The 26,227-nt window shown below is 34.5% G+C and overlaps 1 protein-coding gene and 2 long non-coding RNA genes across 3 annotated transcripts in view; 1 reads left to right on the top strand and 2 right to left on the bottom strand.

Annotated features, from left to right (window-relative positions):
• LOC118762542 lies at window positions 1-25,944 on the top strand. Its single transcript, XR_004998296.1, has 3 exons — window positions 1-553; window positions 14,606-14,610; window positions 25,934-25,944. It is a non-coding gene; the product is annotated as an uncharacterized LOC118762542 (long non-coding RNA).
• LOC115209103 (F-box/LRR-repeat protein 20-like) overlaps window positions 1-26,227 on the bottom strand; it is a 405,157-nt gene that overhangs the window by 201,337 nt on the left and 177,593 nt on the right. The window contains exon 3 of the mRNA XM_029777228.2: window positions 6,136-6,375. Coding sequence (XP_029633088.1) covers window positions 6,136-6,213 — 78 coding nt within the window. The 5' untranslated portion in view covers window positions 6,214-6,375. The remainder of the gene's footprint in view (window positions 1-6,135; window positions 6,376-26,227) is intronic.
• On the bottom strand, window positions 2,083-5,105 carry LOC118762543. The gene is made up of 2 exons (XR_004998297.1): window positions 3,606-5,105; window positions 2,083-3,559 (listed from the first exon to the last, which is right to left on the bottom strand). It is a non-coding gene; the product is annotated as an uncharacterized LOC118762543 (long non-coding RNA).

Below are 26,227 nucleotides of genomic sequence, written 5' to 3' on the forward strand. Positions count from 1 at the left end.
ATTCATGGTATCTAGTCCAAATTAGCATAGTTGTGATAGCGTGCCATAAAGGCAGTTAACCTCAACCAAAATATTAAGTGCATACGTTTTAAGAGAATTACATTGAATCTATAAGTTTTGGGCCAATAAACACAAACAACAACAAAACTGTTTATGGCTCCATGAATCAGTTGTTTTTTACTTATGGAAAGTGAATGGACACAGTAAATAATATTTTCAGGCTATGAAGGTTAGAAACCAGAAAGTATGATAAAAGCAATTAACCCTTTTAATATAATTTCCATCTGAGACAGCTCCTGGGTCAATGATACAAATTTATTGTTTTAATCCTTTAGTATTTAAACCAGCCATATCTGGCCCAAATATTTTACCCTTTTTATGTTCAAACTAGCCTGATCAGGCTTCTCACATCTACCCTACAATGTAATCTTGAAAATTATACAATCATGTCATCAAAACCTTAAAGCTACCAGATGATGCATGAATAATTAAAAGCAATGTGAATCAATAAGCATCACCTTTGACAGAGTAATCTGAGTGCTAAAGGGTTAAAGTGATCTAAATCAAAATTTTTCGATCCAAATTTCATGTGAATTTGAGCTCTAAACACTGGCTTAATGATGAAAACGTTATTTTATTAAATTCTTTATTATTTCATCATTAACTGAAACAAAGCCAGTGTATTTCAACAGAAATATGGTAACAGAAGCATTTTAATATTTAATCTGATCTGATTTGTAAGCTTGATAGTTTGAGAGATAATGTGGAAAGGAAGTTAATTCTATAGAGATGAAATTCTAGAATGGATCAGGGATTAATTAATATGTAAGGTCTGCAACTGAATAAGACTTCTCAAATTCTAGGCTGCCTTATTATCTTTAAAAAAAAAAATCAACAACCATTTAGCTGTGATTTCATATTTTTGTATCTAAGGTAAACTTTGGTAAAGTTCTAAACTTAGAACCAAAATTTTTATAAGTATTTTTTATTCATTCAATTTAAATACACTTAACATGATGCTGAAAAATAATTAAAATTGAGCTGAAAGCTATAACTGAACTAAAATCAGATGTTTCACTGCTTAGCAATTTTGTATTACATAAGGTTTGTTTTGCTTTTGATATTTTACGCCTCACTTTTCCTGGGTGAGGTAGATATTATTTATGCTTGTTGTTGTTAAATCAATTGTTTTACAGCTGGATACCCTCCCCACCAATAATAAGTGAACTGTGAATTAGGAGTAGAACCGGTTTTGCCAGTCAGGTAAACTGGAGCAAAGTTATAGAAATAATAAATCTGAATGCAATGCTTGTCATTGACGTATTAATTAACTCTCTCTCTCTCTCTCTCTCTCTCTCTCTCTCTCTCTCTCTCTCTCTCATATCAAGTCACCTTCAGGCTATTGCTGCAACAACTTCAATGAAACATTTACAGTATTGGGTGAAGGTTGGAAAATTTGAAGGTTTTTCAGAACTCAACGATGGCCAACAAATGAAATTGTATCCTTGGCTCAACTTCAAGATTAACTGCTGTGCTATTACATGAGACAAGCTGAATGTTTCCAGTTTGAAAATGGCCTCACAGTTCATGCTATCTTATTTATTACTTAAGTATTTAAACACGTTATATGTAAAATAAAAATGAATGATAAAAACTTGAGTGAGGTATTTTATCTTAGCATATTCTAACTATTCCTGGAAGCTCAAAGATTCCTGATAATGCTGCATTAGAGTCTGATATTTCTAAGATACTACATAGTATTATTAACACTACACATAAATAGAAATCCTTCAAATGGATGTAGAAGCAAGTGAGCAAATATTCTGAAAAGAGATATTTTAAAATTATTAACATTGTCTTATTTATGGAATTTTTAAATCCATATTCACCACTAATCTTTAAATTCTGCAATATATTTTAATTGGATTTATTATTAGCATTGCTGAGGCCACCTAAAACCAGATCTTTGCATTTATACTTGCTTTGCATTAATTCTTTAAACAAATATCTGTTAATTCCTCTGCAGGCCTTACTTTGACTGCAATCAGGCTTTATATAAGATAAAAAATATTTTTTAAATCATTGCTTTTTTTTTCTTTGTTTTTTTTTTTTTTAATGCTAGAATATACAGAAGCCATTGCAAGTAAAAGATGGTAATAATAATATTCTGATTTGAGATATGCTTGAAGCAGCTGAAACTGGAAAAGTTTGGCACTGACAACATTCAAAATTTTGGTTCTTATTTTGACATATTGCACAGACAATGTCTACCTAAGGTCCAACACAATCCAGATCAAGTATCTAGATGATTCCTTATTTGTGAAACATCAATCCTTGAGGAATTACCAATAGGTAATCCTGCCTCATTACTTATTTGTTAGTAATTTGTAAATAACCATCCAAAATATTATCAGAGTAACTGAACATTTGAGAGAGGGAGAGAGATGGGGGAAAAAGAAAGAGAGAATGTAATTCCTGCAGAACAAAAGAGAGAGTGTGTATAATTCCTGCAGAACAAAAGGGATTTATGTCTAAGTCCTACAGGACAACTGACCAGCTCCCTCATCATCACAATTTGTTGCCCCTGTAGCTGCAAGCCCATTTTGTCACCTTGAGAAGGGCACTTAAAATAAATACATTACTAAGTTTATTTCAGGTATTTTAAGCTGTAAACAGGCTACTTTCCAATTCAAAATGAGGTTAAACTTTTGTTTTCTGATGCCATTTTTATTGTTTATATACTGCCTATGAAGTAAATAAACTTTGAAATTGATTGCTTTTTTTTTTTTTTTTTTAACCGAATGAAAATGGCTGCTCTTGCATTTGAAGCTTTTCTGAAAGAAACCGTGTTTGCTTCTGACTCATGACTATTTTGAAGGATTTACTCAGGTGAATATCAATGATGAAATTATTCAAGGTGATGACGAGGACATAGACTGTGCTTACAGTTATACTCAGAATAATGTACCAAGTGGGTGCTAACATCCATGGTTGGCTGATTTAAGGAAAGTACTGGCTCCAAGGAGGTACATTTCCGAGGGGCAACTCTTTCATCTATTCCTTAAAGCATTACATAAAAATATTATTCATCCATTCCTTTATTAGTATACAAAAATATCAAGTCTGTACATACAACAAAAGTTATAACAATTTTAAAACAATGGGTGCTCATGTCTTTTGTTCCCGCAAAAATTATGCAGTGGCAGGGAAAACTATTCTAAGGGCAAATCAGTGAGCTAATGGTTATGATTCTACTGAATGATGTGTAAGTATACAAAAGGAACCCATTGTGTTCCTGAACTGATTACAGGAAAGCTTTTGGTCAATCCCAACATAACTGGCATGAAAAGCTAGAAGTGCATCAATTTGAGGACACTACAATTAACTTCATCTCAACAAAATGAAGAAGCAGTCTGTTCTAACAGTAACCAACAACACTACCACAACTATAAGCTGAAGATGAATAACAACTGCAATATTCCAAGATGATTGAACATCTGGTCTTCAAATTCATTTTATGCTTATTGTCTTCAAGTTGGTTGACCATCTCTTCTTAATACTAATTATCAGCATAAAAATACCAAATAAACTAATGATGTGTATACTAAAGCTGTATAGTGAAAGTGGTCATCAGCTTTAGAGTTTCTTTAGAACAATATGGCAAGAACATAAAAGGCCCTCTGGATGGAGAAATGCAAAGTAACGATATGAAACAGACTGATTAGTTAAGAAACTGATTAGGGAACACCACAGAAAGACGATAATTCATGAAGTGAACAATTTCTACTCTCTAAAAATGGAACATGAATATTTTGACAGACACAAAATTTTTTTAACGCATCTCATAAGCTCTGAGCAAGAATATTATTTGTATTCTTAACAGATATGCACTAACAGGAACAAAGCAGATCTAGATTCATTAGACTAGAACAAAAGAAATCTACAAAGAAAAAAAACCTCCACCACATACTACACAATGAGTTTGATTAAAGATCCCCATAAGAGAAGGCAGCAGGTGACTAATGAGCATTAAAGAGCAGCTTAAGCAAGTCTGCAACATAATCTTTGTCAATTATGTTAAAAGATAGCAAATTGATAAAATTCTGCCAAGAAAATGGATTAGATTTTGAACAGCTAAAGTCTAAATCAAAAGCAGTGGCAAGATGAAAATACTGATGACACATAAATCAACCAAGGTGGACATCTATAAAAGTAGATACTCTATTTAAAACTAACTATAGCCTGAATGAACAAAATTCAAGGCCATCACTACTAAATGTATTGACAGGAATTTCTACAATTCTTACAATAAAGATTATAAATGTCACTTAAGCGGTATATTTTCTGAAAACTACTATACATTATGTCAACATCTCCTACACTAGCACAGACAAAATATACTTGAAAATGCAGTTATATAGCAAATCTGCTCTATGTACACCTAACCATCGAATTTTAACTCCTTGAAAAAAAAAAAAGGCTCTGTTGTATTCATGTGAACCACCACTTGTCTTAGAAAATGACATGAAAATACTATGAAACTACAGCAGACAGACCAACAGATTGCATATGATAAGCTTGACATCATTTTCCATGACAAGAATGACAATACTGTACTAATTATCAGCATAGAAATACCAAATAAACTAAAGATGTGTAGAAGCAAGTTAAAAAGCTAAGGAATAACTCCAACCTAGCTGTTAAACTTGTTAAGGAATTTGTGTAACATCTCCAACTGAAAGAATAAACAACATTGACAGACAACCTACATGAATAGGCATAGGAATATTCCAGAGAATTGCAATACCGAGGTCTGTATAAATTTCTTGTGCATTCTCAAACATCATTTATTAAACTTAAATGATTTAAGTACACGTTTTCCAAGACGTACTTAAATTTTGTTTCCAGAGGAGGAATCCTAACTTATTTCTCAAACAATGAACAATAAAAGAGAATGATATTAGGAAACAAACTTCTTGCCACACAGCCATGCCTGCATCTATATTAACCTATTATTAATAATGAAGAAAGAACTGTAAACCATTTCAAGAAACCATTATATTTTAATAAGAAAAATTATTCAATTCCAGCATTATGACTTCACCTCAAACTAAACCAAGACATGAATATAGAAAGATGGAAAAAAAATTTAACTAAATATCTATCACTAAAAGTACTTCGCAAAAGAAAAAGAAATTAAGATGATGTTCTCAAAATGCTTATTAAAACAAGAATTTAGTCCAAACACTAATATTTTCTTTCAGACAGTCTGAAAGAAAAAGTGTAAAATAGCTTTTATGATAATGTAAGATACAAATTTTTATTTATTAAAAAAAAAATTTGTTTTTAAACCAATGTAACATTAGCCACAAGGGGTAAGTTTGTCAGGCACAGAGTGTCATACAAACTGTTCAAAAAAGAAGGAGCCATGATAAAATAACCATTATCTTTTTACCCTAATACTTCACTGGTAATTTATTTCATTGTAATCCACCACCACCCGAACTCCTTACGATGACAGATAAAGCTTACTTTAGCAGAATTTGAATATTCTGAATGGAAAGGATTACAACTAAAATACTGTAAAACATTTAGTTTGTTACTTTGCTGAATATGTTAATCCACTGAAGTCTGGCACCATAAAGGGCATCCAGTTCTAGAAACCTTGCCAAAGTAGACACTGGAGTCCAATGCAGCTCTCTGGCTAGGCAAATCCTGTCAAACTGTCCAATGGATGCCAGCTTGAAATGTGGGTGTTAATGACTATTACAACACCACAATGAAGTATAAGTGAGCAAGAAAATGAAAAAGATCAAAAGTTAAAATTGGGAAATGAAGAGAGGAGATAGGTGCAGAATATGACTGAGAGACAAAAAAAGAGAGGTGAGGATGGATGTGAGTGTACATAGATAGAAAGGTAGCAATGAAATAATGAAGTGAGATAGTCATTGAGAATAACAAAAGAGAATGAGTGGATCTAAAAAATGATAACTGAAAGAAAACAAAATGAAACACAAGAAGAAAATGGAGCAAAGCTTCCTGAAATAAAGCAGAAATACATTCCATCATTTTTGAAGGACACTAGGCTAATAAAAACAATTAATGAGAGAAAATAAAAAATAAGGTAAACATTACCTGCATAATCAACATGGTGTCATGTCCATCATCTACATATAAAGAACGTTGGTGGTTCTCTTGTATTGTATGGTTCATGTCTTGTGGTGAGCCAATATATGACAGAAGCTATGTCCTTGGCAACCACTAAAGAGACAAAGCAGAGGGTGTAGAAGCCAAATCTACAGCTTCCAAAAGGCAAAGGAAACAGTCCACTTGAATCTCTTTTTAGACACTGTCTCCAAAGTAAGTACACAAAATCTGTAATAGAAATAAATTCAAAATATATTCATATCACAATATAGTAGAAATAAATTCACATTATATTTGCATCATAACACACATTCATTTACTCAAAATTGAGGTTTCACTCTATTGCTAGCTCAAGTTTATCATTACTATCATGTTCCATAAGGTGAGAGAATAAAACATGCACTCTGAATATATCTTCCTCTTAAGATAGTGGTTCACTCCATTGCTGTTCAGTATTTGCCTTCTTCAATCCTTTAGGCGGAATACTGAGAAAAATATTGAATAAATAAGCTATTATTACATGTTTGGAGCAATTTGTACCACTTTATCTTTTGCTTAAATATATAACAACATGCATGCATCTGTAAGCTTAAGCGCACATGCATATTACAGGTGAAAGATAGCGTCAAACTATACCTATAGTAGAGTGGGTAGTTTATGTGATATATTCAATGTTCAGCTTCACTTGCTTGCTACACACACACACAAGTGTTTGTGTATAATAATCATCATCGTCATTTATGTCCATTATCCATGCTGGTATGGGATGGACAGTTTGACCAGAGCTGACAAGTTAGGAAGCTGCACCAGCTTCCAGTCAGATATAGCCTGGTTTCTACAACCAGATGCCTTCCTAATGCCAACCACTTTACAGAGTGTGCAGGGTGCTTTTAGTTAGTTAGTTAGTTAGTTAATTTGGCTCAAAAGCAAATAGCAAGGCCATGTAGGGGGACATGGAGTTAAGTACAGGGTGGTGTTCATGTAAAGAGTTCAGGCCACTTGAAGTCCAGGGAGGCTTTGAACAAAGTGGTCGTCGGCATCTTCACCATCTCGTCTGGCAGCTTGTTCCACGGATCCGCAACCCGGACGGAGAAAGCTCCTCTCCTTCGATTGAGATGAAATCGTCACAGGTAGAGCTTTTCGGAATGACCCCGCAGCCGACGCTCTGGAGCAGGAGTGAAGAACAGCTCTGTCGAGAGGTTACACTTTTATGTGGCACCACCACAAGTGCCTTTCACCAGCAGAAGGACTGATCTTAACACTTTAAGTATGGGTCTTCTTGAGCACAACAATATATATATATGTATGTATATATACATATATAAATGCAGGAAAAAACAGAGATCCTGTTCCCAAATATTTTGCTCTGATACCAATTCAGAAACCATTAATGATAAAGCAATGATTGCTCTCCTCTATTGATTAATGGTTACTTGTTTCAGTCATTTGACTGCGACCATGCTGCAGCACCACCTTCAGTCAAGCAAATCAACTCCAGGACTTATTCTTTGTTAGCCCAGTACTTATTCTATCGGTCTCTTTTGCCGAACTGCTAAGTTACGGGGACGTAAATACACCACCATCAGTTGTCAAGCGATGTTGGGGGGACAAACACAGACATATACACACACACACATATATATACATATATACGACGGGCTTCTTTCAGTTTCTTTCTACCAAATCCACTCACAAGGCTTTGGTCGGCCCAAGGCTATAGTAGAAGACACTTGCCCAAGGTGCCATGCAGTAGGAATGAACCTGGAACCATGTGGTTGGTAAGCAAGCTACTTACCACACAGCCACTCCCGCACCTATTTAGTTAGTTAGTTTCCAGTAAAGAGCTTCCAACTCTGCCAAAGCTTATCATAGCCTTTGTTGCTCTCTTCTAAATAATGATAATAGAGCCACATTAGTTGGGATCTAGGGCCATTGCCGGGCTCAGGACATGGTTCGTGTGCCAAGAGTGATGCATAATTACTGTCTAAGCAACAGTTTCCTCATATTATAGATAGGTTTTTACTTCACAGATAATCATAACTAATTCCAAGTTATAGACAACACAATAAACATGAAATACACAGACATACACACACACATATATATATATATATATATATGCATATGCACGCACGCACGCACGCACACACACACACACACATACATACACACATACATAACAGCAGTTGTATCACTTGATTTTTGTTTTCTGAAAATCAAAGAAAAAGAGGATATCTATGGACAACTGCTTCGAAACCTCCAGCTTCTATATCCAGACTATGAATTCATATTCATAGCAATAATAATTGAAGCACTAGGTTTTGTTAGTAAATGCTTAAAGGAGAATCTGGATAAATTGGGATTTTCAGAAAGAGAAATTGCCCAGCTAATTTGTAGAAGTGCAATCTGTGAGTGGAACAGCAAAAATATGCAAAACTTTTATCAAGTTCCGAATGTGAATTTGTCTGTATTAACTACATTCCAAAGATGGAGCCTTGTATCTTTGTTGGAAACCAGCTCCCTCCTCAGTGGAAAATGTATAATTAAAACATAGAAGAGATATTATATACATACACACACACATTCGTACATACATCCATACAGACAGACAGAGGTATGGAGAGAGCATGTGTGTGTAAAGATAGAAACACAGAGAAATGTAGAGTGAGTGGCAGGAAAGACATTAAGTGGTAATAAAGTAAGCAGTTGGTTCCAAGAAGCATAATTTATCGCGTGGTAGTGAGTAAGGCAACTTGAGTGGTTTATACATAGATTTTGACAATTAAACAGCAGTTGTATTTCTTGATTTTTGCTTTTTGTTTATCATGCAGTATTCTTAGTTAACTCTTGATACCAATCAACCAGAGGCCACATCTGGTTCATTGATACAAAAGCAGCCTGTTTTTAAAGTGTTCACAGTTAATTTAAAACCTTTCATCACACTTTTATGCAAGAATCTTTCATGAAATTATGTTCCAAAATATCTGATTTATTTATTCTACCCTGTTCAGATTCTGGATTATTTTCAAAAAATACTGAAGCTCTAGAAGAACATTAAGTTCAAATCTCATAGGGCTCAATTTAGATCTTTCTGAAGTTGGTAAACCAAAGAACAGTCAAGTACAGGGGTGTGTTTTGATATACTTGACTGTACCTCTACCTCTCCTAACAAAGGCCTTTATCACTATGCTCATCATCATATGTAATTCCAAATTCTCAAAACTTGGATTGCTTTCTCAAGTTTTCAGAAGATTCAAATATATCAGAAGGGTTTCCTGACTTTTCTAATATCAGAGACACTGTGACTGCATTCCTGTTACCCTCTCACAGTGCAGTAGGACAAAGAAAGGGAAGTGAGGGTTATACTTTCATTTATCAATTCTGAAAGGATGAAAAGCCAAACTGACCTCAGCAGAATTTGAACCAAAATGCTCAAATGATTCTGTTAATTTGCTACCTTCACTATTATTAATTCTGCTTTTGCATTTGTGTCCTTTGAAAGCTGATCCTTAGGATTCATTTATGTTGCATTCCTAGCAATAAATGGACATTACTTTCCATGCAGTTAAAAGATGTTCCTTTTTTTTTTAATGCACAATTTTTGTGAAAGTCTGATCACTTTTCTTATATAAATAGAATGCATTCTAAGTATTTCGTTTTTATATTTGGTTTGCAAGATTCTTTATATAAATTCATGTGTTGAAACATATTTTATTGTATCTGGGGAGAGTCATTCTCTTTTAGTGCCTTATTATTTAACACACTCACCGGTTTGATTTCCACTTATTTACTTATTTTTTCTAAAAAATTTTGTTGCATCTTGCAACCTTTTGAATAATCATTGACTCTGTCCATTATCAGAGCTGACTACTTTCTATGTATATTTCCTATTTAGTACTGGGGATGTTTCATTTATGAAGACATACTCTTGTATTTGTCTGAGTGTTAGGTCCTTCGGGTGCTTGGATAAAATGCAGATGTCAAGTTGACCCAGTGTGTCTCCATGTTGGTCTTTAGCATGTTGGTATAGTATGGAGGACTGTTTTTTGCCATCATATTGTCTCAAATGTTCATTTAGTCTCTCCGCAATGCTTCTAAACATCTTGCCTATATATATATATATATACACCATGTTCTTGTACTTACAAGCACCCTCTATGCGCCTTATGCTGTAGACTACATTTCTAGTTCTACAATTAATGCCAGGGTTAATCATACACACCATGCAGTTATCAATGGTGCATGTGGTATTCTCAAAGCAGTATGTCCTACATAGTTGTGATCTGATGGAACACCCTGGCTTTTCAACAATCTTAACTCATTAATGCATAGCATCCAAAAAATGAACACAGGAAAAATTACTAATTCTTGTTAAGTAAACTACCTATTGAGCTTATTTCTGGTATAGACTGCCTCTAAACAAGTGCTCTATAATTGAGAAGGTGCTGCATACAAACAAACCAACCATACACACATACGAAACAATAGTAATTTTTCCCTGCATCCATTTTTCTGGATGCTATGCATTAATGGGTTAACATTGAGTTTGGCCTCCTTCAGAGCTTTCCTAAATTTTGGGGCTAGTTCTCCATGGGCTGTGGCCTCTACAAACATCACTCTTTGATATTTGTTGGTCTTGTACCATGTGTTCACCCTGTTTGCTTTGTCACAAACTCTCTGTATCCTATTCCAGTCTTCACTTCTATATCTAGGGCAGGTACCACTGGTTTCATTACATATAATGCTAACTTAGGGTTCAGGTATGCAGGGGAACTTTCTATCTTTCTGAACATATCCAGAGAATTGCATGCAGTGCATGAAGTTCTGTACATGTTCCTTTATTTCAAAGGGTTTGCATAGTGGGGACATGTTCGTTATCCTAAGTCTGCTATCAGTATGTTAATTTTCATATTGTGTAACAAAGCTGAGTTCTTGTGAACAACATATTTAGAAGCTATGGTTTTCATGTAATAGGAGTGGAGGAGCTGCACTCTGTTGTTCACAGTTACTAACCAAAGTTCAGTATCAAGGACAGGGAATCTATTGATAGGGTTTCTGGTGGGGTAATCTGTAGTTACTTTGATACTTTGGTGGATGGAGTTAGCTATGTGCTGGATGTTCTCCATTATGCTCCCCTTGGTTTCTACATAACAGTTACTAGAGTTTGTCCTAACTAGAATATTAATGTCATCTACATACCTACAGTAAAGCAAAACAGTTGTGGATTGTTTTGCCAAGGACTGTTTAAGTTTTCTGCCCCCACCAGGTCATGATGAGGCCGGCCACATCTCCAGCAGATTTAAAAGATTTAGAATCATGAGAGTCTAACTCTTGACTCTGTGATAGCTATCATTGTTATTCACCCCAGGACAAACCTGACTAAGCAGATTCCTAGTCAAAGGTGTTTCCAATATGAACATTTCCAGTACACTAAGATATAATTTAAGGAAAATTTTGGTTGCTATTTCCAGCACATCAAACAAACTGACAGTTGGCTCCTAACACAGGTTATAATCCCAAACGATCAAGACAGCAACTAAAAGTAATGCTTACGTACAGATTACATCATGTGTGGTGAAATTTATAACCAACCTTTCCCCCAATCCTATCTTGACCTACATATTTCTTGTAGGTAACAGAGAAACAAAACTTGTTTGTGTATGTTCAGGAGTTTTGTCCACATTAATTTACTTACTTCACTAGGTCAACAGGAATTCAAGAAATTCCTTTTTGACAAGTACAACAGCTGTTGTAACCAAACACAAACAAACTATTTTCAAAATTCACTCAGCTGACTGACATTAAAATATGCACTAAATGCAAGATGCGCAGAAGCCTGCATATATATGTATAATTATTATGACGCCTTATCAATCATTATAATTTAGTGTTAGAGGAATAAAGGCAACAAGCCGGACAAAATGCTTAGCAGCATTTCTTTTAGCTTTACATTCCAAGTTCAAATTATACCAAGGTTGACTTAGCATTTCATATTTACAGACTCAATAAAAGAACTACCTATTGAACATTGATGTGGGGCATAATCAATTATACCTCATCAAAAAATTTCAGAACTTGTGCCTACAGTAGAATGAATTATTATTATTGTTATTATTATAAAGAAAAGATCATTATTATTATTATCATTATTAAGGCAGGAAACTGACAGAATCATTAGTATGCTGTATGAAATACTTACTGGTATTTCGCCCATCGCTACATTCTGAGTTCAAATTCCACCAATGTCAACTTTGCTTTTCATCCTTTTGGGGTTGATAAATTAAGTACGAGTGAAACACTGGGGTGGATGTAATCAACTCATCCCCTCCCCCAAAATTGCTGCCCTTGTGGCAAAATTTGAAACCATTATTATTATCATCATCATCATCCAAGGCAATGAGCTGGCAAAATCATTAGCACTCTAGACAATATGTTTAGTGGCATTTTGTCTAACTTTACATTCCAAGTTCTAATACTGCCATGGTCGACTGTCTTTTGTCTTTGTGGAGGTCCGATAAAATATGTACCAGTCAAGTACTGGGGTTGGTGTAATCAATTAACCCCTTCCCCAAAAATTTCAGGCTTTGTACCTATAGTAGAGAGGATTATTGTTATTATTTGGTGGAATCATTAGAATATTGCCAAAATGCCTTGAAAATTACAAGAGAGATCTTCAATGAGTACATCCTGCCAGTGATAATTCACAGCAGTGAAACATGAGCTCTCAAAACTACCATCATGAACACCCTCATTGTAGCTCAACGATAAATGAAACCAATCATGCTTGGCATCACATTGCAGGATAAGAAAACCAACACATGGATACAACAGCACACGAGAATCAATGACCTCATAAGAACCACCAAGGTGAACAAATATAGATGGGCTGACCACATTACATGACATAAGGACAATAGATGGGCAATCAGAGTGATGGGCTGGATGCCAATACAATGGACAAGATAGCAAAATGATCTCACATGTTACCTGGGGCCTACATGGTCACAAATGACCCAAGATTGACAGTGGTGGAGGGGCTAGTTGATTACATTGATCCCCATACTCAACTGATACTTATTTTATTGATTCTAAAAGGATGAAAGGAAAAGTCAACATTCACAGAATTTGAACTAAGAATGCAAAGAATGAAATGCCACTGGGCATTTTGTCCAGTTTGCCAACAATTCTGCCAGTTCACTGAACATCAGCATCAACAATAATAATAACAATAATAATCCTTTCTACTAAAGGCAGAAGGCCTGAAAATTTGGGGGAGGGGAGCAGTCAATTACATTGACCCCAGTGTTTCACTGGTACTTAATTTATTGACCCTGAAAGATGAATGGCAAAGTCACCTCAGTGGAATTTGAACTCAGAACATAGTAAATGCAGGTAACATAACAGTTCCAATTTAACTGAGCATACATCATTCTGGTGCCCAATCAAAAGTAATGATTTGTTGCCAATGACAGGATTTAGGAATTTGTTTGTGCCAAATACCTGGCATTAATATCTCCTAATTCTCTCCAGGAGTTCAGTGGTAGAGTGGTAGCTGACTAAATGCATTATATTACTTAATTCTGAACTCCTCTTTTCCAAGTTTAAATCATCGTGATCAATAAAATATGTATTAATTATGAAATAAGACATAATTCAAGTAACTATACTTCTTAAATATTCATGAAATCAATTCGTTGCAGACCTTCCTTTAACTCTTTAGAATTTCAACAGGCCATATCTGGCCCAAATATTCTTCCTGTTTTATGTTCAAACCCACCAGATCTAACCTCCCACACCTACCTTACAATGGCATTCTAAAAATAAACAATCAATTGTGAAGCTACTTGGTAATGCACTATTAATTCAAAACAACATGAATAAAAAGAATTATAGAGTAATTTGAATGCTAAAGGGTTAGAGATTGAAGATTAAAAAAGAAGTTGTTCTTAGATATATGAATACAAAGGAAACACTTTAAATAAGGTATGTCTCTCAACTAAGTAATGGTAAGAGTTTTTTTTAAATTTAGAAACATTGATTTCTTTTGATTATGTACAAACAGAAACAAAAATTAAATATTATTCATGTCTTTCCAAGGAATATTTATGATGAAAGTCAAATTAAATGGCTCCAAATGTAAATTAAAACCAGGAATTAAGTTTCAGCTCACCAGAATCTTACAATTTGCTCCATGGAGATTAGATTACAAAGTAGACTTTATAAAATAAAGGGATGAACCAACATCTGTATATTACTGGTATTAATTTTATTAAAAGACAATAGTAACATTTTATTTGACTTCAAAAGGAGGAACAAAGATGAAATCTAAAAGATGAAGAAAATTAACATTAAAATAATGATTTAGATGACCAAAGTAGAAAAAAGTACAATAAACTGTGCCTTTATCACAGTCGATAAGAATGAAACATAGCTGCAAGGTGAAATCTAGCTAATATAGTAGTGGTACAATAATTGTCTGGCATTCTTTAAAGGCATAGTTAGCAGAAAAGGGGCAGAGCTCATTGGGTTTATTGGGGCCCTCCAAGACTAGGGATAGGGAAAATTATCCTCAGACAGAAGACCTGATTCAAATGCTTGCAACAAGTGGATTTTGCCAAAGGTATTCAATAGCCAGGTCGTAGTACGAAACTGGGGAAAAGATGAAATTAAGTCTCTCACCCAACATGAACAATCCTTTAAAAAGGCTTCCACACAGTTTCCATCAGTTAACTTTCAATCATAAGCCTTTGGTTAACCTGAGATTATGGTAGAATACACTTGCCTGAACTACAGTGGAGTCAAATCTAAAATCACATAGTTGTGAAGTAAACTTCTAAACCACAAGATACGCTTACGTTCATATAATCACCCAAACTAATCTCAAGTCAGCAAGGGATGTCTACACAGCCATTTGATCTGCTTCAGAAGCCAAATCTCCTTCATATTGCTGCCTATCATCTTTAAAAGAAATTCTTGGATATACTATGTCTGAGAAATGCATTTCGTCATAGTGTTGCTAGGCCAGGCCTAACTGGAGATAAACAACAGTAACAGCAAATATGTTAGTCACATTTGTTAAATAGCTTAAACTGGTTAAAAGTAGTTGAATGTTGATACATTAACACCATATCTGATATATAACAGTCCAGCTATTTCCACCTAGTTTGACAACTACACCACATGAATAGTAAATTCAAATGATCTTTCTGGAATAGTAACTTATCAACTTCAATTTCATATAGAGCTACTGAGAGTCAACTAATGTTGGTATTTTATACTGGGTATTCTAAATTGTTTGGGTCAGCTGATCATAAAATTTTGAAGTATTTCTAAAACAAATGTTCCTACAGCTGAATGCGATTATTATTGCTAATCATTATAATTAGTAAAACAAGATTTATTTTATAGTTAAATTTAACAGGGTTAAGGACTGTAATACATTTTAAGTTTAAAAGGCAAGTAATATAATTTATGCAGCAAAATTCTTCGTGTCTGAAAATAAAATAATAATTCAAAGAAGTTAATTATGAATTATTGAATAGGTTTTATAAATTCTTATCCATAGTGAATTTTTGAAGGCCAAAATATTGAACATTGCTATATTCTTCTTCAAGCAGCACTGTTAAATTATCTTCATCCTTTTCCTACACTTATCATCATCATTTAATGGCCACTTTCCATGCTGGCATGGGTTAGATGGAACTGGTAAGAAAGAGAGCTGCACCAGGTTCTTATCTGATTTTTACTCAGTTTCTATAGCTGGATGCCCTTCCTAACACCGAGCACTTGGAGAGTGCAGTAGTTGTCTTTTATGCATCCTGACACAGGTGCTTTTATGTGTCACCAGCATGGGTGCTTCTATGTGTCATTGGGTGGGTGGGCGGTCGAGCGTGCATACGTTCTCTCTCAGTTCTCCGAGGGGCTTAATTTTTGCAGTTTCTTGTAGCAACTCATTTCCACAGAATTAACTGACTAAATGACAGACTGAAAACAACAAATTTATAACATGAGTTCTCCTTAAACTGACTAAAGAAATTAATAAACTCTGAATTTACAGTAGCCACATCTTAATCACAAAGACACACATAAAGCTCTCGCAACTGTTTGAAACAACAGTTGGATGGAAGTCTATATGTCAAAATTTGGAAGCAATTATTTTCTTTGAAATATGCTTCCCCCACTCATTGCAGCTAGTAACAATAGCAAATCATTGCTGCAATATTAGATATATTTTGATTAGAGGTTCATTACCATTCTGGATCTAAACAATTTGTTTCAGTCTCCAGTGAAAGAGGGAAGTCATTCAAAAATCTCTTGATAGATGAGAGGACCAGTTTTTAGCTAAACTGCTAATAAATAGTACTACAGACTGAGTGAGTCAATGACTGAAGCCTTAAGTCACTGGACTGGAAGAGGTTATAAATCAAATTCAACTTGATAAATAGATCAAATTCATTTAGAAAATAAAAGAAAATGACTGTCTGCTAGCCACATCACACACACACACACACATTTATATGTTTGTATTTGTAAAAAAGAATATCAATGGAGAAACTGAAGCCGGTTTAGTTAATGCAATTGATTTCTTTTATATATTTTTTTTATTTTTTATTTTTACATTATGATATAAAAAAAAACTTTATTGATAATCATTAGACATTGCAAAAATCTCGCAGCAAAACAAAATGGATTGTAGGTTGTGAGCATTGCACTCAAATTGCTGCTAGATAGTTACTATAAATGGATAAATTGAAAACTTGCTCATTTTCCTTTTTCCCTGTCTTATTGTTTGTTGGTTGCATTGTGTGTGTGTGCATGGGTATTCTAACATGTGCAGACACACACACATGCAAACAAAACATATGGTTGCATGTTTTCAGAGGAAAAAAAAACAAAAAGAAAAAACAAATTTATAATGTCAGGATTTATAGCATCATGTTTATGTATGGGATCGCACAACCACAAGGCAATGCTAGATTCTTTTTTGTTGCTCTTTTTGTTTTAAATAATCCTTATTCTAATGATCATCACCTTTATCATCATTATCAGCAGTACTATCATTGTTGTCGTCATATTATTATTTCTAATATTATTGATGTTAATTATTCAGTAGTAAACAATTGCTGCTTCAGTTATTAATACAATAAACAGCTTTCTAATTATATAGTGAGTCAATGCCTCAAAGTAAATTGAAAACCAATTGCATTTTATACAACAGCAAAATACAGGGACAAAATAGAAAAGGCTCAATATGTAAACTTTTGTAGCAGTGAGATGACTATAATGAATGGGGAATGAGAGAGAGAAATAGAAAGGGAATGAGAGAGGAAGGGAGAAAAGAGAATTATGGAGAGGGGGAGACTGGAAGGAAGAGAGAGAAGAAATAAAGAGACTAGAGAGACAAGGATGGAGAAAAACTTCGAGGGAAGGAAGAAGACAGGCAGAGAGAAAGGCTAAAAGAAAGGAACCTATGCAAGGTAGAAAGACATAAGAGAGAGCAAGAAAGAGGGAACTCAGGCAAAGACAGCCGCATGCATGCATACACATACACACAAGCTCTTGTAAATTCATAGATACACATACATACTCCAACAAAGACGCACAAATACTAACATATGCACACTTGCGCACAAACCAACTAATATGAATATATATGTACACCTGCAGACATTCTTACAAACGTGAACACACACACATACGCAGATTTCATACCATTGATAAAAATAATGTGCTAGGCACAGCCCATGACATCGCTCTCCAAAATGCAGCCCTCTTAAAATTCCTTCCTTGTTCAAATGTTTCCTCTACAGACATCAACCTATAGAATTTCAAGCTGGAGGAGGCTTTCTCAGATTCGTTGTTGATGTTGATGTCACAACTAAATATGATATGAGTCAGTGTGGTTGAGAAACTAGCTAGAAATAGTAGCCAAATCCTTAGCATATGAACATGGACAGGAGACAGGATATGTTATGAATACACTACATCTGATGGATACAGCTGGAATACATATTTTTGTTCACAAGTCTGATTAATGAGGGCTGATCTGAGACTAATCAACAATAATGAAATATTTGTAAAGAAAGTTGGGTTGGTAGGACAGTGCTAAGTTTCCAAGTCAACTGTATAGCTACTCTTCATAGATATAGCATATGCAGCTCTTTGAATGGTTGTAACCTTTTATAATGCTTAAATCATTAATGAAGACACCTTTAGTTACATATTGCTCAATATCAGGCAACAGAATGTTAAAAGAATGCAAGAGTTAAGCTATCCAATTGCAACATCAAAGTCATTTCAGTCCTGATTCAGAGTCTAAAACCTAGCTCCCATATTTGGAAAGGAAATGTTGCCAATATCTAAATGAAATTTTGACCCAATTCACCAAGAAGCTTTTCTTGCAAAAATTCCAAATGGAATTTTTCTATTATTTCATAATATTCTTCATTTAGATTTCTACTTTAGCTTGCTGTGAATCATGTAAGTTGCCTTCAGTTTGATAATTTACACATTCAGTATCATTATAATGGACTACTGAGCCCAGCTGCACAAACCCTGTCAAGTTAGCCCTCCCTGTTATTTGATAGGGTCTTCCTTGAACATTTGAACTCTTTAGTTACTGAATTTCTGTTGAATTACACTGTCATTCCTTCAATTAATATTTTTTTCTTTCAACTGTTTTCAAGTCAATTCTTTCAATTCAAAACTAATGAAGAATATAGTTAAATAATTCTATCTTTATTAAGCTGTCGTTTGGAACATAGATTAGCTTGAAATTTTAATGGAAAGTTTTAATCTTGATCACTTTTAAATCTGTACCAAAGTATCAAATGTGTTCTCAGACAGACTGATGTTAAGAAAGTTAAAGCCCACTCTAACAGCACTGTCATAAATCAGTCTCTGCTACTGAATAGCTTCAGATGGATCAAGCTTATTGCATCTCAAATGAGTATAATAATATGCTCTCTCTCTCTCTCTCTCACACACACACACACACACACACGGTAGGTTTAATTCACTACTTAATTTTAACATCACTACCTGATTCATGCTTTTTTTTTTTTTTTTTTTTTTTTAGGGGAGATCACTCAGCAATCCGATGATACCATCAAGCCATTGGTCTGAGGAGGCTGGAAAATTTCATGGTCACTACCTTTCCAACTCTGACTAAGCCAAAAAAAAAAAAATTAAGAAAACGTTTTTGAAATGGGGACAGATAATAGCTGTGCAGTTAAGAAATTCGTTTTTAAAACCAAGTAATTCTGGGTATGATCCCAATGTGTAACACTGCAGGCAAGTGCCTCGTACCATAGATCCAACGCAATCAAAACCTTGTTTGAGTAAAATTTGGAAAGCTGAAACTGCACATGTATGAATGTGTTTGTGCAAGTATGCTAATAACAGCAATTAAAACTTTTGTGTAGCTTAATTTTTTTTTTTTCTCCTTGGACAACTAAATTTTATTAATGCATAAATTTATGTGCATGTGTACATACATACATACCAGGTGAGCTGGTAGAATCATTAGCCCACTGGACTAAACGCTTAGCATCATTTCATTTACGTTCTGAGTTCAAATTCTGGCATGATCAACTCTACCTTTCATCCTTTTCAGGTTGATGAAATAAGTACTAGTTAAACACTTGAATTTGATTCCTATATAATCCCCCAAAATGAAATGATAATTCCACTTATTAAATGATATAGATCATCATTTAATTATTTCAATAAAAACAAACACTCAAATAATTGTTTCATCCGCCAACCATTTCCTCAAGTTTAAGTAGAAGCAATTTAAGGCCAACTAAATCAAATATATATTCTATTGGCCCAGGCTTATTTTATAGTCAATATTCTGAAATTTGTCAATCTTCAATGTAATCAACTTGCCCCTTCCCTCAAGATTCCGGGTCTTTTGCCACAGTAGAATGGATTTTATATATATGATAACCTTGTACCTCCTCTACAGCAAGACAGTGTTTCAGTCACTCTGTCTCACTATAACCTTTCATCATCTGACACAAGATCTCCTCTGTCAATGCCCCCTCCCCTCTAAAAGGATTTTTGCCTTGCACATTACTTGGTGACCTTGCCAGTGCTTATGCCACATAAAAAGCATCCAGTCCACACTGTAAAGTGGTTGGTGTTTGGGAGAGCATCCAGCTGTAAAAACTTTGCCTGTGCTTGAGCTACGTAAAAAGCACTCAGCCCACTCTGGAGGATGGTTCGTGTTAGGAAGGGTATAAGCCATAAAAACCCTGCCAAACAGACACAGAAGTCTAGTGCAGGCTCCTACCTAGCTAGCTCCTGTCAAACTGTCCAACCCATGGATGATGGTGCATAAAATCCATTCTACTGTAGGCACAAGATCTATATATATATATCTATATATATCTATATATATATATATATATATATATATATATATAATATATATATATATATATATACACAAACATGAAATAATGAATTCAATCCAAATAATGATATTTTGAATGTGTTTAATACGTATGTTTCAGAAAATTGCACAATAGATACAACAAAATTCATCTTTTATACAAGATCTTCCTCAGTTAAGACATTTCAAGGAAGATCTTGTATAAGAGAAGAATTTATTTTTATCTATTGCATAATGATCTGAAACATGCATATTAAATGCATTCAAAGTATCATAACTTAGTTTGACTTCATTATTATATATTATATTAGGGTAGCATGCTGGCGGAATTGTTAGCACACTAGGCAAAATACTTAACGGTATTTCATCTGCTGCTACGTTCTCAATTCAAATTCCACCGAGGTCGACTTTGCCTTTCATCCTTTCAGGGTCGATGAAATAAGTACCAGTTACACACTGAGGTCGATGTAATTGAAAAGCCTCCTTCCCCAAAAATTTTCAAAGCCTCATGCCTAGAGTAGAAATAATTATTATATATTATATTACTCCAAGCCAGTACAAGCTAGCCAGTATTTATTCCACTTACACAGATACTCTAACAAGGATTTGTAGAGGTTTGTTCTATTCAACTTGAGTCAGAAAATTCCAGAAACATGCATCACATCTAAGCATATGGTTAAAGTGATGCTCATATTGAAATTCTAAGATTTAAATGCTTTCAGGATTTAACATTTAAAATATTAATGACACTTATGACATTACAAGTTATGAAGATAAAAATATTTTTTTTTTAATGAAAACTGTTGAGATAAGGGAAATACACATAGTATGCAAAGGACAAGAAGAAAAAAGAAAGATTAAAACAAAGAAAAAAAAGGATAGGAGATGGAATGGTAGAAAGGTGAAAAGAGAACTGAAGAGGATTAAGAAAAAGTAGGTAGAATTTGTCTGAAACATTTGCTAACTTAAGATATATTGAGATAACAGGATGAGAGAGTGTGAGAGAGAGAGAGAGAGAGAGAGAGAGAGAGAGTGAGTGAGTGAGTGTGTATGTGTATGTAAGGGATGGGGGGAATTAAGTATAAAGGATGAAGAGTTAAATACATCAAAGCTTTTGAGACAGGGAAATGAACTCATACATTTTTATTCAGAAGGAAGAAAAGAGAAAATCAGAATAAAGTAAAATAAAAAAAAAAAAGAGGAAGTAGAGAGAGAAAATACATACTGAAAGTACAAAGAGAACAGCTGACCAGTGGTAATTAATCAGAATAAAGTCAAATGGTATACAACTTCAATAGACAAAACAGATTCACATCCTTTTTCCAATTAGGAGAAAGAGAGAAGCCAGTTTACTAAATACCTGCAAATACCTAAACAAATCCCTTCACTGCATTTGTCATTTAGTGGACTTAACATTGGCACAATTACATTGAAATTGATTATTTGATGGAAGCCTGTTATAATTTCTTCAGTTCATACCAGAATCCAAATTTTTAAGATTGTTAATACAGTTGTAGTTAGTTTCAAAGAGTTATTGTTCAAGAAATTGCTGTACCCCTGACCAATTGTAAAATACCTCTTTAAAGTCTTAAAAGTTTTCACAGTATTAGATGTTACATCCAACCTGATTAGAGAATTATACCAGGTAATAATATGTTTATGCAGCATCCTATAGTTTTTGTGAAGCATTAAGAAGTGGAATATACTGTAATTTCTGGTGAAAAATGCTATCTTTTAAAACAATGCTGTAATAGGGCCCAGACATGATTAAAAACTTCACCTGAAGAAATGTTATACATGCAGTGGTTACTATTATTCATAAAATATTCAAAACTATATGGAAAGCTAACTGGAAGACTTCATTCAGTCACCTATAGAAGCAATACTTACCTGTGTACAAGTCTCATGTAATATCTAAAAAAAACTAACCAGACAAAAATAGTTACCACTTGCAATTCTTTTGCAAGACATTAAGTGGTGTGATGTTGAAATTCTCAAAACAGGTTTTTGAAGTGCCTTGATGTGCTTCAGATATCCTTTGAATTATTTAGAGTTCTCTTTCCTAACTCACATCTTTGTATCAAAAGGTTCTCTAGTTAAGTGTTTTCAAAGGCAATTCAAGTGAAAATAGTAGGTTCTACTAAACTGGCTTCTCTTTTTCTCATAATTGGAAAAAGAATTTGAATCCGTCTCATGTTATTATGACTTTCTTTTCCTTTTCTCCTTCTTCAACCCTTCCATATAACCAAGATTATTTATCCATGCCTCAAAGATATTAATACATTTCTCCCCTTTCCTGCATTTTACTTTATCCCCTTTGAGTCCAATATTTATATACTTTTATCTTCTCATAGACATACACACAGATTTTGGTACTTTTATACACGCTTATAGCTTAAAGTGATCACTGAGCAATGACTAACGAAAATAGTCTAATAAAGCGGCCGAAAGTATATATATATATATATATATCATCATCATTTAACATCCATGGCATGGGTTGGACGGTTCGACTGGAGTCTGGGAAGCCAGGAGGGTGCACCAGGCCCCAATCTGATCTGGCAGTGTTTCTACAACTGGATGCCCTTCCTAATGCCAACCACTCCGAAAGTGTACTGGGTGCTTTTTATGTGCCATTATATATACATATATATATATATATATATATATATATTATATATATATATATATATATATATTGGATTGAACTGAATTACCTATGTTCAGCACAGTGAAGGATGAAGGTCTCAACATGTTCTCTCAATCAACCATGGTCTGATGGTAAAGCCACCAATTTGAGCTTAAGATCATATTGGATTGATGAGCCTTCTCAGCCATACTGGCTTGACGTGGTTTGGCAGAGGGGTGCAGTTATATATATATATCATCATCATCGTTTAACGTCTGTTTTCCACGCTAGCATGGGTTGGACGGTTCGACCGGGGTCGGGAAGCCAGGGGCTGCACCAGGCTCCAGTTTGATCTGGCAGAGTTTCTACAGCTGGATGCCCTTCCTAACGCCAACCACTCCGCGAGTGTACTCTTACCCAGGAGTAACTAAATCAATTACATTGACCCCAGTACTCAGCTGGTATTTACTTTAGTGTGTGTGTGTGTGTGTGTGTGTGGTGTGTGTGTGTGTGTGTGTGTGTGTCTCTGTCTCTCTCTCTCTCTCTCTCTCTCTCTCTCTGGTAGCAGAATTAGTCAAGCATCAAACAAAACTACCTTGTGCTATTTGTTTAGGTACCTTTATACCCAGTTCAACTTTACCTTTCCTCTTTTGAGGTTAGTGGAATATGTAGGCAAAAGTAAAACTCTCAGAAGGAAGCAATCCACTCCCAATCATTGTCCACAGCCTCATGACTGACAGCCAATGAAAGAAGAACCAAAGAATATGCAAATGTACACAGATGAACATGGAATCCTACATGCATGTACATGCACAAACACTGAATGCTATTAGAAAACCAACATGTAAATTTCTCTTCGGCCCTGAGAAGGCTGGTACATTCATTACTCCAGTTTTGTGGTATTAACATAAATGAAAGACAAATATTTCTGAATAGGACAATGATCCAGCTCACATAAGGCATCTGTTCCTGACAACTAGATGAACTAAAACATGTAGATTTAAGTACTGCACAAATACACAACAAAAACCCCTGGAGGTACAATCTAATTTAATACTCTTGTCCAGCAGTTATCTAAATCAATTATACATATATATATATTTCTAAAGAAGCTTGCTTCCCAACCTCATGCTTCCATGTTCAGTCCCACTGCATAGCATATTGGGCAAGTGTCTTCTACTAAAAGACGCCTGTTGTGTGTGTGTCTTTCCTCCCATCACTGGTTGACAACCGGTGATGGTGTGTTTATATCCCCGCTACTTAGCGACTTGGTAAAAGAGACCAACAGAATAAGTACTAGGCTTAAAAAATAAGTCCTGGAGTGAATAAGAAAATTCCCTTAAGCTGGTGCTCCAGTATGGCCACAGTGAAATAACAAAAATAAAATAAAAGTATGTATGTATGTATATATATATATATATATATAGAGAGAGAGAGAGGTTGTATTAGAACATATAATACTACAATATTTACCATGAAATCTCTCATATGGTTTTGTGGTATATATAAACACTCTTGTTTATAGCACTAGCAGGAGACAATCATTGCCATCACCATTGCAAAGACTACCAGATCACATGATTTCAGCCTACATTTTTATATAGTCAAGATAAAAAAAATTTTTTAATGGTATCTACCTAAAAAATGTATCTAGAATGGCAAACCTTTATCCAATGATCAAACAGCACCTAAGATTACATCCACCTGAGTTACTAAATTCTTTTGTTGTTGTTTAACCCTGAAATCAGACCTGAGCTAATGTACAGCACACACATTTGATCACTACAAACTAACCATTTGTGCAAGTTGTTTGGCAAAAGCTAAACACTCCTACATCATCTTCGATGAGAGAGATCATCATCATCATTATTATTATTATTATTATTATTATTATTACATTTTCCAATGTGTATCGCCTTTTTTAAAGTCAGTAAAGTCAGTGTATGATTTTTAGTAAATTTAGTGTGATTTGAAAGAGAGATTTAGTTGTTAGTTAATTTCATCATGCCTAAGAACCACACTGAGACCCTGGTAATTTTGTCAATGTTGCACTTTCAATCTGTCTTTCCATATTGTTAAATATAAGTAGATTTTTAGATTATTTCAGATTATTTACTTACACCTTTTTAACTAAACTTTCAATTTCACATCACCCAAGCTATGTTGCATTTAATCCTTCAATATAAAGATCCTCTTACACTGGGACACCCTTTGACTTCACACATTTCCAACTCCCCAAACAAACCAACAAAGGAGCTTCTCTATGGGCAAACTGAGGCCTATGAGACTTTCTGAATGGTTCGCCTAAATGAAAAGATATCTTGAATTATTTTTAGTGATGATGAGCCTTGTCTCTTGCAGCCTGCTTCTCAAAAACAGCTGCCCATGCCTGCTTTATATTGTTGATCAACTTGCTAGATATAGCAACTAAATCACCCTCAAATCACACCCAGCTATCTTTTAAATATCTGATAATCTTAGATATTCCTTAAAAAGACGTAGACGGTCATGGCTGGAAAGCTTCTTTTTAATCACAGAGCTGTAAGATCCAATCTGACTTAGGGATAAACAACAACACTACAACTTCAAACTTCATGTTAATCATATTATATAAACTGACTGATTGCCACAATCTTTCCCATTTTCTTTAAAATAAACTGCTTTTGTTATGCAGATATGGAATTCTACAGACAATAAGAAAAACCAAGCAGATATGGGGGTTTTTTTCTGTTGTTTTTATTTTCCTTGTGGAATGGTAGTGATGAATAAGAAAAAAAAAAGTATCTAGAAAAACGACCAAGCAAGCAGAGTGTAATAACAAGGTAAATGTAAAAGATGTCAAACACATTACATGGCTGAATATATATCCCCCATATGTGTAAGCCACAGATTCATCATCAAACTTTCAGTGAACATTGCAAATTAAACAGACAAGAACAACTGCACTGTATATATGGACCATGCATCTTAAAAAGATTTACAACTCCCTCTGTGCTTTAAAGCATTAAGGATAAAACAACAAAAGCTATCATAATAAACTAAAAAGGATGAAT

The sequence above is a fragment of the Octopus sinensis genome, linkage group LG3 (genome assembly GCF_006345805.1).
Source record: "Octopus sinensis linkage group LG3, ASM634580v1, whole genome shotgun sequence".
Classification (NCBI taxonomy): domain Eukaryota; kingdom Metazoa; phylum Mollusca; class Cephalopoda; order Octopoda; family Octopodidae; genus Octopus; species Octopus sinensis.